Source organism: Chiloscyllium plagiosum, unplaced genomic scaffold, assembly GCF_037043375.1.
Source record: "Chiloscyllium plagiosum isolate Xiang-an unplaced genomic scaffold, Cpla_swu_hap1 HiC_scaffold_34, whole genome shotgun sequence".
NCBI classification, from domain to species: Eukaryota; Metazoa; Chordata; class Chondrichthyes; order Orectolobiformes; family Hemiscylliidae; genus Chiloscyllium; species Chiloscyllium plagiosum.
Window position 1 is genome coordinate 12,582,255 of NW_028270172.1, and position 14,074 is coordinate 12,596,328.

Genomic DNA, 14,074 nt, shown 5'->3' on the forward strand with positions numbered 1-14,074 from the left:
GTGAGGCAGCAGCGCTAACCATTAAGCTACCATGTTGCCTCAAACCCCATCTGCGACCTATCTGCCCACTCCAACAACTTGCCAATGCCCTTGTGGAGTTTCACACTGTCCTCCTCACAGTTTACAAATCTTCCAAGTTTAGTGCCACGTGCAACCTTTGAAATTGTTCCAGTCACACACAAGATCCAGATTACTAACATTTATCTGGAATAGCAATGGTTGCAATATCGATTCCTGGGGAGGTCCACTATAAATCTTCCTTGAGCCCATAAAATATCCATTAAGCATTATTCTCTAAGTCCTATAACTCAGTCAATCTTGTATTCACATTACTACTGTTCCTTTTATACCATGATGTATAATTTCCCTCACAAAGCTGCCATTATTAGAGTAGACAGGGAGGAGGGCTGGAAGAACACAGCAAGCCAGGCAGCACCAGAGGTGGAGAAGTTGACGTTTCAGATGTAATCCTTCTTCAGGACTGGAGATGGGTGTAGGATTTAGAGTAGAGCCAAAATGGAAAATAAAACTCAAAAACTAATTAAAGAAATATTTAATATTATTTTCTAAGCCATAAGCAGGCTCGGCCAGGGACTGACATTAATTTTGTAATGTGACAACGAAGAGCAGAAAAATAAAACCAAAAATACACTTATGAAAACATTATTGTAACAAGTGTAGGAGAGACCCTTACCTGACTGAGCTCAGGGAAATAATGACAGACTAACTATTAGCTTACAAAACTAGTGATAGCATAAATCAACAAACTGTTTCTCTCATAAACAAAGACCAAAAGAACTGTGGTTACTTGAAATCAGAACCAAAAACATAAATTGCTGGAAAAACTCATCAGTTAAGAAGGGGCACTGATGCGAAATGTTAGCTCTGATTTCTCTCACAGATGCTGCCAGACCTGCTGAGTTTTTCCAGAAATTTCTGTTTTTGGTTCTATAATATGTTTAAATCACTTGTGATTGTTTATTTTATGGATACAATGATAAAAAAGCTATACAGTTTATTTTAATAAATATCTCTTTGCATTGCTTTTCTGGAGAGAATTTCCATTTAAGTTTTCCACATTCTGAAGTAATGCAGCAGCTTTCATCTGGATGTTTGTTCGAAGAACAATTTTAATGCAAATGAATTATCTGTTTCCAAACATGGCCAGATTTCTAACGACAGTGTCAACAGCTAAGTAAGACTAACCACTTGAAATCTTACCACAGTAATCAAAACTCTGAGGACTGAATTTTCTTGCCTGACACAGAGATTTGGGGCACTTCCTGGAGTTGCAAACTATCTGACAGAAAGTCCCAGGAAGCTGGAAATCCACTTTAGTGGTGTGGTTTACTGGGAGTGAGATTGAGTGACCCCGGAATGAATGGGGAAGATGCTGCGAACAGAGGCGTCCTGGGCAGATGTACCCTGGGGCTTCAGCACTGTGCCAAAATATTAAAAAGAATAAAACATAAAACATCTCTCATCTCTAACACACTTCACAGAGCCCACCACGTACACACATACCATCTCATGAGTTCCATGCCAACCTATGCTCTGTACCCATCCTTATGGCCATTTCTCACTCAATGCCAAATTAATGTCAATTCATGCCAGTCCTTGATTCCATGCAGACTTGATTGGGGAGCTTAAAATGAAGGAACCCCCTAGACAGCAGTTATCATAACATGATAAAATTCACCCTGCAGTTTGAGAGGGAGAAGCTCAAATCAGATGTAATGGTATTACAATTGAGTAAAGACAACTCCAAAAGACATGAAAGAGGAGCTGGCCAGAGCTGATTGGAAGGGAAACCCAGCAAGGATTACAATGGAGCAGCAATGGTAAGAGTATCTGGTGGCAATTTGGGAGGCATAGCAGAAATTCATTCCAAGGAAGAAGAAATGTACTCAGGGAAGGATGAGATGAGGGAAGTTAGGAATAGCATAAAAGTAAAGAAAAAACACGCAAGATGGTGAAAGTTAGTGGGAAACTAGAGGATTGGGAAGCCTTTAAAAACCAGCAGAGGATAACTGAAAAAGCAATAAAACAGGGAGAAGATGAAATAAAAGGATAAACTAGCTAGTAATATAAAAGAAGAATGCAAGAGCTTTTTTAGAGATATAAAAGATAAGAGAGAGGCAAAAGTGGATATTCTACTGCTGGAAAATGAGGCTGGAGAAGTAGTAAGGGGGATCAAAGAAATGGTGGAGGAACTGAACAGGTATTTTGTATCAGTCTTCATAGTGGAAAACATCAGTAGCATAGTAGAATCTCAATAGAGCTGGGGGAAGAGGTGAGTGTAGTGGCCTTCACTAAGGAGAAGGTACTGGGAAACCTGAAGGGTTCAAAGGTAGATAAATCACCCAGATTGATGGACTACACATGAACATTTTGAAGGAGATAGCTGAGGATACTGTGGAGCCATTAATGGTGATCTTTCAGGAATCACTGGATTCGGAAGGATTCCAGAGGACTGAAAACAGCTAATGTAATATACCTGTTTAAGAGGAGAGAGAGGCAGAAGACAGGAAATTATAGGCTGGATAGCCTGTCATGGGTTGTTAGTGATATTTTAGAATCCATTATTAAAGATCAGATTGTACAGTATTTGGAAGTGCATGGAAAATTGGGCTGGGTCAGCACAGCTACATCAAGGAGAGGTTATGCCTGTTAAATCTGTTGAATTCTTTGAGGAACTAGCAAGCGAGTTAGATAAAGGAAAGCCAGTGGTCATGACCTATTTGGATTTCCTTTGATAAGGTGCCACACAGAAAGTAACTAAATAAGATAGCAGCCCAAGGTGTTCGGGCAAGGTATTACTTGGAGAGAGGACTGGCTGATTGACAGAGAATGGGAATAAGGGAGTCTTTTTCACATGGCATTCAGTGACTACTGGAGTTCTACAGGGTTAGTGTTTGGACCACAACTATTCATGTTCTACATTCACAATCTGGAAGAAGGAACTGAGGTCATTGTTGATAAGTTTTCAGATGGTACAAAGATTATTGGAGGGACAGGTCGTGTTGGGGAGGCAGTGACGCTGTAGAAAAACTTGGACAGGCTAGGAGAGTGGGCAAAAAGTGGCAGATGGAATACAATGTTGGAAGGTGTGAGGTTATGCACTTCGGTAGAAAGAAGAGAGGCCTAGTCTATTTTCTAATTGGGGCAAGGTTTTGGTAATCTGAAGCACAAAGGAATTTGGTAATCCTAGTTCAGCATTCTTTTCAGGTTACCATGCAGATTCAGTTAATAGTTAGGAAGACAAATAATTTTTAAAAAGCATTTACAGGATGTGGGCAACACTACCTCGAGTAGCATTTATTGCCTATCCATAAAAGCCCTGTGGGCAGTTAAGAGTCAATCACATTGCTATGGGTCTGGAGTTACATATAGGCCAGGTAAGGATGACAGTTTCCTTCCCTGAAGGACATTAGGGAAAGCTTTAGATCATAATAGATCATAAAGGTTTGTCCAACAATCTACAACGTTTCATGGTCATCATTAGATCCTTAATTCCAGATTTTCAGTGAATTCAAATCCGTCAGCCAGGATCTCTGGATTAATAGCTGGAAATGTGTTGCTGGAAAAGCGCAGCAGGTCAGGCAGCATCCAGGGAACAGGAGAATCGACGTTTCGGACATAAGCCCTTCTTCAGGAAACGTCGATTCTCCTGTTCCCTGGATGCTGCCTGACCTGCTGCGCTTTTCCAGCAACACATTTCCAGCTCTGATCTCCAGCTTCTGCAGACCTCACTTTCTTCTCTGGATTAATAGTCTAGCAATGGTACCTCTAGGCACTACCTCCTCTCTAAGGTACTCATTAATTTCAAATGGGCAGGTACAGTTACAACATTTAAAAGACGTTTGGAGAGTTCATGAACAGGAAAGGTTTAGAGTGATGTGAGTCAAATGTAGGTAAGTCAGACTTGGTCAGCATGGACGATTTGGTCCAAAGGGTCTGTTTCTGTGCTGTATGATTCTATGACTAGAATTCAAAATCAGGGATGTATTGGGCTATATCAAGCTCTGGTCAAATTGCATTTAGAATATTGTAAGCAGTTTTCGGCCTTGTATCTAAGGAAGAACGTGCTGGCCTTGGAGAAGATTTACAAAAATGATCCCAGAGATGAAGGGCTTGTCATATGAGGTGCAGTTAAGGATTGTGGGTCTATACGCAATGGAGTTGAGAAACATGACAGGGGAATCTCAATGAAATTCTCAGAATACTGAGAGGCTTTGATAGAGTGGACATGGAGAAGATGTTTTCACTAGTAGGAGAAACAAGGACTTGAGAAGACAGTCTTAGCATGAAGGGACGATCCTTTAGAACTAAATTGAGGGGGTATTTCTTCAGCCAGAGAATGGTGAATCTGTGGAATACATTGCCGCAGAAGGTTGTGGAGGCCAAATCATTGAGTGCAATTAAGACAGAGATAGACAGTTCATGACTAGTAAGGGGATCAAGGGCTATGGGGATAAGATAGGTTGAGTAACATACCTTCCTGAAGAAGGGCTTATGCCCGAAACGTCGATTCTCCTGTTCCCTGGATGCTGCCTGACCTGCTGCGCTTTTCCAGCAACACATTTTCAGCTCTGATCTCCAGCATCTGCAGACCTCACTTTCTCCTGAGTAACATACCAGCCATGATTGAATGGCGAAGCCAACTCAATAGGCCAAATGGTGAAATCTCTTCCTATGTCTATGGTCTTATGTTATCTTACCTCTCCAAAAGGGAACAGTGGTCAGTGAATCAAACCAACAAAGTTCAGACCAGATTTAATCAGCGCACATCCTGACTTTGCACTCCTACATTACCAACATCACACATGACCAGAGGCAGCTGCTGATTTATTTGGGCAACTACCTTGCAGAAATGCGCACCTCCCATCCTGAACACACTTCCGCCTCCACAACTAAGGCATGCATAGGAACGGGATTTTCTCTTTCGGGCAATTTCTGCCATTTTTGCAACAACTGAGAAACTCTCCACTGTTACAAAACTCCATGTTTAAATGCCAGAAAATAAACATGAGGCCACACTTTAAATGTTACATAGAGTTTTCACGCAGAGATAACATTTCAATGGCATTCTGCCATATTTGGAGCTGCCAATTTGAATCTTTGGATCCTATAGAATCATAGAGATACACAGCATGGAAACAGACCCTTCGGTCCAACCCGTCCACGCCGACCAGATATCCTAACCCAATCTAGTCCCACCTGCCAGCACCCGGCACATATCCTTCCTAACCCTTCTTTTTCATATACCCATCCAAATGCCTCTTAAATGTTGCAATTGTACCAGCCTCCATTACATCCTCTGACAGCTCATTCCATACTCGTACCACTGTGTGTGAAAAAGTTGCCCCTTAGGTCTCTTTTATATCTTTCCCCTCTCACCATAAACCTATGTCCTTTGGTTCTGGACTTCCTGACCCCAGGGAAAAGACTTTGTCTATTTACCCGATGCATGCACCTCATAATTTTGTAAACCTCTATAAGGTCACCCCTCAGCCTCAGACTCTCCAGGGAAAACAGCCCCAGCCTGTTCAGCCTCTCCCTATAGGTCAAATCCTCCAACCCTGGCAACATCCTTGTAAATCTTTTCTGAACCCTTTCAAGTTTCATAACATCTTTCTGATAGGAAGGAGACCACAACTGCACGCAATATTTCAACAGTGGCCTAACCAATGTCCTGTACAGCCGCAACATGACCTGCCAACTCCTGTACTCAATACTCTGACAAATAAACGAAAGCATACCAAACACCTTCTTCACTATCCTATCTACCTGCGACTCCACTTTCAAGGAGCTACGAACCTGCACTCCAAGGTCTCTTTGTTCAGCAACACTCCCTAGGACCTTACTATTAAGTGTATAAGTCCTGCTAAGATTTGCTTTCCCAAAATACAGCACCTCACATTTATCTGAATTAAACTCCATCTGCCACTTCTCAGCCCATTGGTCCATCTGGTCCAGATCCTGTTGTAATCTGAGGTAACCCTCTTCGCTGTCCACTACACCTCCAATTTTGGTGTCATCTACAAACTTACTAACTGTACCTCTTATGCTCGCATCCAAATCATTTATGTAAATGACAAAAAGTAGAGGACCCAGCACTGATCCTTGTGGCACTCCACTGGTTTTTCAGACTGGAGGCCAGTGACAACTCTCTATTACCACCCTCTGTCCTCTACCTTTGAGTCAGTTCTGTATCCAAATGGCTAGTTCTCCCTGTATTCCGTGAGATCTGGCCTTGCTAATCAGTTTCCCACGGGGAACCTTATCGAACGTCTTATTGAAGTCCAAATAGATAATATCTACCGCTCTGCCCTCATCAATCCTCTTTGTTACTTCTTCAAAAAACTCAATCAAGTTTGTGAGACATTTTTGATTTACTGTGACTTTTTGATTTACTTCCATTTTCACAGCACAGATTTTATAACCAAATAATTGAACTACACCATGATCAGATGTAATTAAGATCAAAGATAAGTATCATTCAATTTTTTAGTAGAGTTACTTTGTGATTGACATCTTCAAATATCAATGTTGTATTATTTCAGATGTAGAAAAGTTAAATAGTGAGATAAGCCTTCTAGAGCTCATGATCATCCATACATCTGTACACACTAAATTCAATACATCATTGCAATGATATATTTTATCATCTGCAGGTTTAGACCTATATTTTATTCTCATGTTTCAGAAATCTACACCCCACACAACTGAAGAAACCTTTGGATGAAGTTATTGCTGAAAACCAAACGATGCAGGCAATTCCAAAACAAACTCCTTCAATCTTTGAGGATTTTAAGTAAAATCACAAACATACTTTTACTTACCGCTTAATGAAGGATAATATTCCAACTCCATTAGAATAATCATTATGGGTACAAGTACATTGACAACCGCAACCAAGCCAAACCAGAGATTGTAAATTACACATTTGTAATGCATATTACCTCAGTGTTCACAACACATCATCAATTAAAATGTATCAAGATATTCCTTTACAAGTAAATAATTAGATTTATTAAGCTAATTAAACTAATAGTCCAAAAAGGACAACAGGCATCTCTTTTAGTTAGAGTAACAGGTGGTTAAATATAGCTTGAATGGTACTTAGGTACATTTTTTAACAAATTGTGCATTAATTTCTTAAATTTATGACTTGAAATTGGTTTGCACTGGAGGCCAAACCAGGTGTAGGAAATGATTGCTACTCTGGAACTTTAGGCCTGTTAGATCTGGGAGAAGTATTCCATTTGCATACAAATTTAGTTATGTATATTATGCATACTTTCTTCTAATTAAATTTATTGGTTTGTGGCAACTTCCAACCGTCCCTTTAAGGACCTTTGTCAGACTCTATGTAGACCAAACTTTCCTGAACCCAGCTGGCCCATATGTATTGAAAAGTGTCCAACATTTGCTAACACAGTAAATCATTCCATGATGTTTAAACTCTGTTAATGTTAGGTTATTGCCAGTCTTCGGGAAATGTACAAGAGTGCAACAAAGCAAAACAGAACCAATGCCGTGCCCTTCAGTTGAAAAAGCTTCTTAGTAGATAGCTAAAAGCAGTACACTTTCAATCAAAGATGAATAAAAGACATGGTTATGACCATCTGAACCTTGTATCATTGAAAATGTTTCAGGAAACATTAAAAAATATTTGAAGACACTGAACGATACTGAACTGTACTTGGATTTTGCCTGTCCTCAGATGCTGCCTGAACTGCTGTGCTCTTCCAGCACCACTAATCCTGATACTGAACTGTAACCTATTCTATGCCATATTTGTTTTGGACCTAAACCTTTTTAATCAAGTTTGATACAAGCTTTTAATTGGCTCGTATCTCCTTCAGACTACAAGGTTTCTGTTGATGTCTCAAGTGTTAGAGTATCTGCTGTAATGCAAACAACTTGGCATTCTTGTTAACGGAGGCAGACATTCTATTACAATAGCAACTCTGCACCAATTGCACATAGTATAGAGTCAGAATATGATTAGTAAACTAGTCTTCCCCATATTTCATACATTATTTGTTCAGTTTACCTATTATTCCTGGTAACTCCTGGACAATATGACAGATTAACAGATCCAGGCATTTAGACAGGTACTCATTGTTGCTTTGCTGTTCCTTTCCCTGTGTGGCTTTTCTGCTGTCTCTTTCAATATACATCACTAACCTGCAGTTAACAAAACAGAGTTGATTAGTACCAAAGACAAATGTTGAAATATGTTAGCTTTGAAAGGTTTCTCATAACCCCTATTTTCTAACTCAACACAGAGTCAATCTTCTCTTATAGTCACCTAACCCATAAATTTAATTATTAACTTACAACATATATACTATATAATTTCCCAGTAATCAACTGCACATAACTTACAATCATAATATTTTCACCATATTTTCTCAAACTAATATTTGAAATATATATGTACTATCTGCACAAGAAAGAATCTGTGCATTAATTAAAGTAAATTTAAACCAAGATGAAAATTCAAATTACAATTTTAAACTACAAAGCCACCCCCCCCAAAGATTAGCTAATGTTCCATTTACATGACAGGATTGCTTGAAGAAATTATTCTGAAATATGGCCTAAAGCTATCAATGCTGCAGAAATCTAACAGATGTTTAGTTTTTGTTAACATCCTCAATATGATCTACCACAGTCCGATTTATGATTATATCCCATCAAGGTAACATTGATTTAGAAATATTTACAAAAAATTGACTTTTATCCATCTGTGCAATATCCTTGAATTTTATATTGTCAATTGACATTTTTGCAATCTTGACAAAGCAATATTGGTAAAAGTTACACAACATTACCAATAAAATGTTTAATGTTGCAAAATTCTGTTATCCTGGTGGCAAGGTTAGGATACTAGAGCCTAGTCTTTATTCACTTCCAGGCTTTTATTCACAGAGACACACATTGCATTTACTCCAGACTTCCAAGCAAAATCTCTCATTCAGCCTACTTCCATATGAAAGCACAGATGAGCCATCAGTTAATACTGATCACCTGATAGTGATCTTTGAGAAGATTTGTAGCTCCGATTGATGACATGGATGTAAGTTAGCTCGTTGAGCTGGAAGGTTTGTTTTCAGATGATTCATCACCATTACTAGGTAACATCATCAGAATCTCTGGTGAAGCACTGGTGGTATGTCCCAACTCTCTATTTATAGGTCTTGATTTCTTAAGATGGGTGATGTCATTTCTGGTTCTTTTTTTTAAGGAAAGGTAGATGGGGCCTAAATCGATGTGTTTATTGATGGAGCTCCGGTTAGAATGCTAGCCCTCTAGGAATTCTCATGCGTGTCTTTGTTTCGTCTGTCCTAGGATGTGTGTGCTGTCCCAGTCAAAGTGGTGTCCTTCTTTGTCTGTATGTATGAAAACTAGTGATCGTGGGTCATGTCTTTTGGTGACTAGTTGGTATTCATGTATTCTGGTGGCAAGTTTCCTGCTTGTTTGTTCGATGTAGTGTTTTTTATAGTTCTTGCATGGTATTTTGTAAATTACGTTAGTTTTGCTGGTGGTATCTAATGGATCGTTTAGGTTCATTAGTTGCTGCTTAAGTGTGTTGGTAGGTTTATGGGCTACCATGATGCCAAGGGGTCTGAGTAGAGTGGAAGTCATTTCTGATATGTCTTTGACGTAAGATAATGTGGCTATAGTTTTCAGTTGCGTTGTGACTGCTTGTTTGGATTTGTTTCTGAGGAATCGGCGGATTGTGTTTGTTGGGTACCATTTTCCTTGAAAACGTTGTATAGATATTCTTCTTCTGTTGTTTGTAGTTCTTGGGTGCTGCACTGTGATGTAGGTTGTTGAAATAATGTCTTGATGCAGCTCCTTTTGTGGGTATTGAGATAATTGCTTCTGAAGTTAAGTATTTGGTCTGTGTTTGTTGTCTTTCTGTAGACACTCATTTGAAGCTCTCCATTAACTGTATGTTCAACTGCCACATCTAGGAATGGAAGTCTGTTGTCATTCTCCTCCTCTTTTGTGAATTTTATGCTTGTCAACATATTGTTGATGGTTGTATGTTTCATCTAACTTGTTCCACTTTGTGATGACAAAGGTGTCCTCCATTTAGTGGACCCAAGGTTTGGGTTGGATAGATGTGAGCACTACTTTTCTAGTCTCTGCTTCCGCTATGAGTCAAGAATGTGGTGCTGGAAAAGCACAGCAGGTGAGGCAGCATCTGAGGAGCAGGAGAATCGACGTTTCGGGCATAAACCCTTCATCAGGAATGGCTTATGCCCAAAACATAGGTTCTCCTGGTCCTCAGATGCTGCCTTACCTGCTGTGCTTTTCCAGCACCACATTCTCGACTCTGATCCCCAGCATCTGCAGTCCTCACTTTCTACTGCTTCCGCTTTGAGCACTGATATTGGTGACCCTATGGGTGTCCGTTGATTTGTTTGTAGGCTTTGTCATTGAATATGAAGTGGATGGTGAGGCACCTGAAAACAATGGATATGATTAACACACTTGAGGGTCTTGTGGCACGCTGTCTTTGAATCAAGAGACCTGAATTCGAGTCCCACTTGCTCTGGAGTGTGAAATAGACTGATTAGAAAATATCTCCCAATTTCTGAACCGGAAGGATTGGGTTCAAGTCCCCCTGTAAGATGTGATGTCAAGCATGTCACAATAAGTCCAAATAGGCTACTTTAAAAGTAGATGATTAAGAACTGAATTTATGGAGAGCATAGCAATGTTCAGTCTCATCTCAAATTGTTCATATTTGTAAATAATAAAGCATGTTAAAATGATCAATTATGAACTTATTACTTGTCAAATGCACATCATCTGCTCCATGTACGATTAAAGATAATTAGAAATTTGACTCAAATGTTTGCTTTTCATAAACTGTATGCTATTAGAGGAAATTGTGGCTGAAAGCTAGTTGCCTCAAAATTCACGTGTGTGTGTGTGTGTGTGTGTTATTGCCAGATTTGACTGACCATCTTATTTGTAAAGTTATACATACAGGTAGCAGACGCCTCAAGAGGGTATCAGATTGTTGCAGAAACTGCAGGTTTAAGATCAGATATGACAGGGAATGCACTGCTAAGTACAATAACCTTGCAGAATAAGGAACAGATTTTTTTTGTCTTCATATAAACTAAACTGGGGGAACGAAGAAAATATAGGAGGAAACATTTCCCAGTAACATTATCCAGTTAGATCTTAAGAAACAGCATTGTGAGATTTATATCGTATGGATCATATGGAAAAATAGAAATCTGAAAGACTTCATATCAAGAAACGTACTCGATTGTATGTGAATAAAATTGGTGAATGTAACTTTAATGTATTTCAATAAGAAGACTCATTAAACATAACTTTTACTATCCCTGAGAAAGTAATGCTAAACAAGCATACTTTAAATGTATATTGATAGTCTATAATTCATAATTAGATTCCATTCATTTTCAGATTGTAACCTTTTGATTGACATTGACAACAGCAATGAATACACTATCTTCCTCTACATGTGTTATAGTTTATAAGTATTAACAAAAATAATGTTTTCTGCATTACAGGATTTTCATAAAATTATATTTGACACAAATAAATCAAAAACTGGTACAATAGGACCTCTGTAGTGGGAAAACCCATTGGAAGGAAACACCAATTGTCTGAAAATCCTTTGAGCTGATCCAAGCAACTCACAAACTCTGGACTATAGCACTTTGGTGCAGAGATATAGAATATCAAGTATGTGGATAAGTAAAATAGTTGTTATTATTGCCTATAATACTTTGTAACTGTTTAACGCTTCAGGCAAATATTTATTTGTCAGTTGTTTAGAACCCAGCAATTCTGCGCCATTGGTGATCACTGTTGGTCTTGCAGGCATGACTGGACTCATGGATTCCCTGAGCTGCATACTAAGTCTTGGACCAATGGTCAGGAGGCCCAAGGCATGTCCTAAGTTATGGATCCTCCTACCCAAATCCTCATCCATGTAAAACGTAATCTATTTTTATTCCAATTCTGATATGGTTAAACATTCTAACACCATTTTGTAGTGCAGAAAATTCCAAACTTTAGAAATAACTTGGTTCTATATGTTGCAGAATGGAGAGGTTACAGTGTAAAACAAAAAATTGTACCACAGGTTACAGAAAGAACACTACATTCAATCCAGTTTCTTACAAGAATGCTGGCAATTGCTAATAGCAACCAGTATGTTATTCACTATCTGCAAGGTCACTTTCAAAAACAAAATAAATTAAGAGTTGTTCACAGTTCCTTTGCACATCAAAACTCGATGTAACAATAGCTTTTCAAAGGTCACTTCCTTCACGTACAATCAACAGTTATGATAAACCTCAGGAAGACTACGCCATCATTGCTTAGCATTCTCAAGAATATAATTACAACTGAGAACATATCTGTTGAAGTCATCAGTTCTTCACATTGCAGTGGGAGATGGCACTGGACAGGGTGACACTAGGCACACGCTCACACAAGATGGCCGCTGAGCCATCAGTTGGCCACTCGACACATAAGATGGCCTCTGGATTACAATAGGGAGAGAGACAACAGAAAATATAGACACTGCCTGTGGCCACCAGCATAATGCACTCACAACCTAGTTGATTAGTTTAGGGCGGATGGGGGAAAGAATACACATGAGTAACGTACACTGCCTGCCGAAGTGTCTGAGTGCAGCCAACACCTTTGACAGAAAAGCTAACAGCTTGATATGGACGCAATATGAAGTGCTAATAGTCAGGGCTGTAGTAATCATCACTCTCAGGAAGAGCAATTAGTGCTCATTATTACAGCAATGGACTTCTGCACAAACATTGAAACTGACAATGTCTGCATTGAAACTGGCAACAAACTGCGCTGAAATTAACAAAGGTTGCAGTGGAACTGACAATGACTGTATCGAACTATCAACGATTCTGGAATGATTACGATAAACAAATCATGTTACAAAGAGAATAATCTGATGACTGACCTGTTGTATCACAAGATGTATAAAAGTATTTGACATGTGGTCCGAGTCGAGAGAAGCACCACAGCTGACCACTGTTGGTGACTTTCTCTCCCAGGAGCTCCGGTATTTCCTGGTACAATAAACTCTGTCATTGATCCCTGACTCTGACTCCGAGACTTGTGATTTTCCCCATAACAGCATTTTATTTTTTTGCCAGATGGGGGCATCACTCAGTCTTAGGTAGCACAATCAATCCAGAAGGCTATGGTCTATTAAACTTCCATCCAAGGGTTGTGACACTGGTCTTCATGACCAATTACTTCTTCAAAAGGACTTCAGCCATCTTTGTTAATTTCAGCGCAGTTTAACGCATCTTTAATGAAAGCTTCTACAATTTTCCTCCAAATTCAAGGGGTCATGCCACTACAAACTGGCAAGTAAAATGGAGATGTTGCTGCACTCTCTTCAAAGTCAGAAAATCTATATGAATTCTGTCCAACAAATGTAGATAACAATATGCTCAATGATACAAACAGTGCAACCAGAAAATTACTTGAGATATTTTGATGCCTAATATGGTCTGCTAATTTACCTCTGTCCTTCAACATGCAATGTGGCCAATTTAGTGACTTGCATTCAGTTGATAGTTTCTCAAAAATTGCATTCATGTGCAGAAACCAGAAAGCGCAGTGGAGTACTGTATCACAGAAGATGAAGATCAGCTATTGCTGCTTCTGTACCAAGATATGACACACTAATAGACTCTATGCACAGCAAATTTCCAGTGGCATTACTTACATTAACTCAAATTATGTTTTGTAAAGTGCTTTCTCCATCCCATTAAGTATGAAAATCAAGAAATGTATCTTTCATGAGTTTGAAAACATCATCTTGTTGTTATTTATCACCTATCCTTGTAATATATCCTCTACCCTCCTCTACAGAAGACATTGGGTATGAGGATTTAAAATTTGAACTTAGGCTGTTGTCAGAAGCAACAAATATATGTAGGTTTTTATTAACAACAAAATGGCTTTTCAATTTAAAATAACACAACAAAATAGCTGCAGGTTATGATTTGACTTTGTGAAC

General features: G+C 39.1%; 1 protein-coding gene across 4 annotated transcripts in view; it reads right to left on the reverse strand.

The window, feature by feature from the left end:
• ulk4 (unc-51 like kinase 4) overlaps positions 1-14,074 on the reverse strand; it is a 502,471-nt gene that overhangs the window by 312,975 nt on the left and 175,422 nt on the right. For all 4 annotated transcript variants that reach the window (XM_043719540.2, XM_043719541.2, XM_087978491.1 and 1 more), the window contains one exon: positions 8,063-8,196. In XM_043719540.2, coding sequence (XP_043575475.2) covers positions 8,063-8,196 — 134 coding nt within the window. The remainder of the gene's footprint in view (positions 1-8,062; positions 8,197-14,074) is intronic.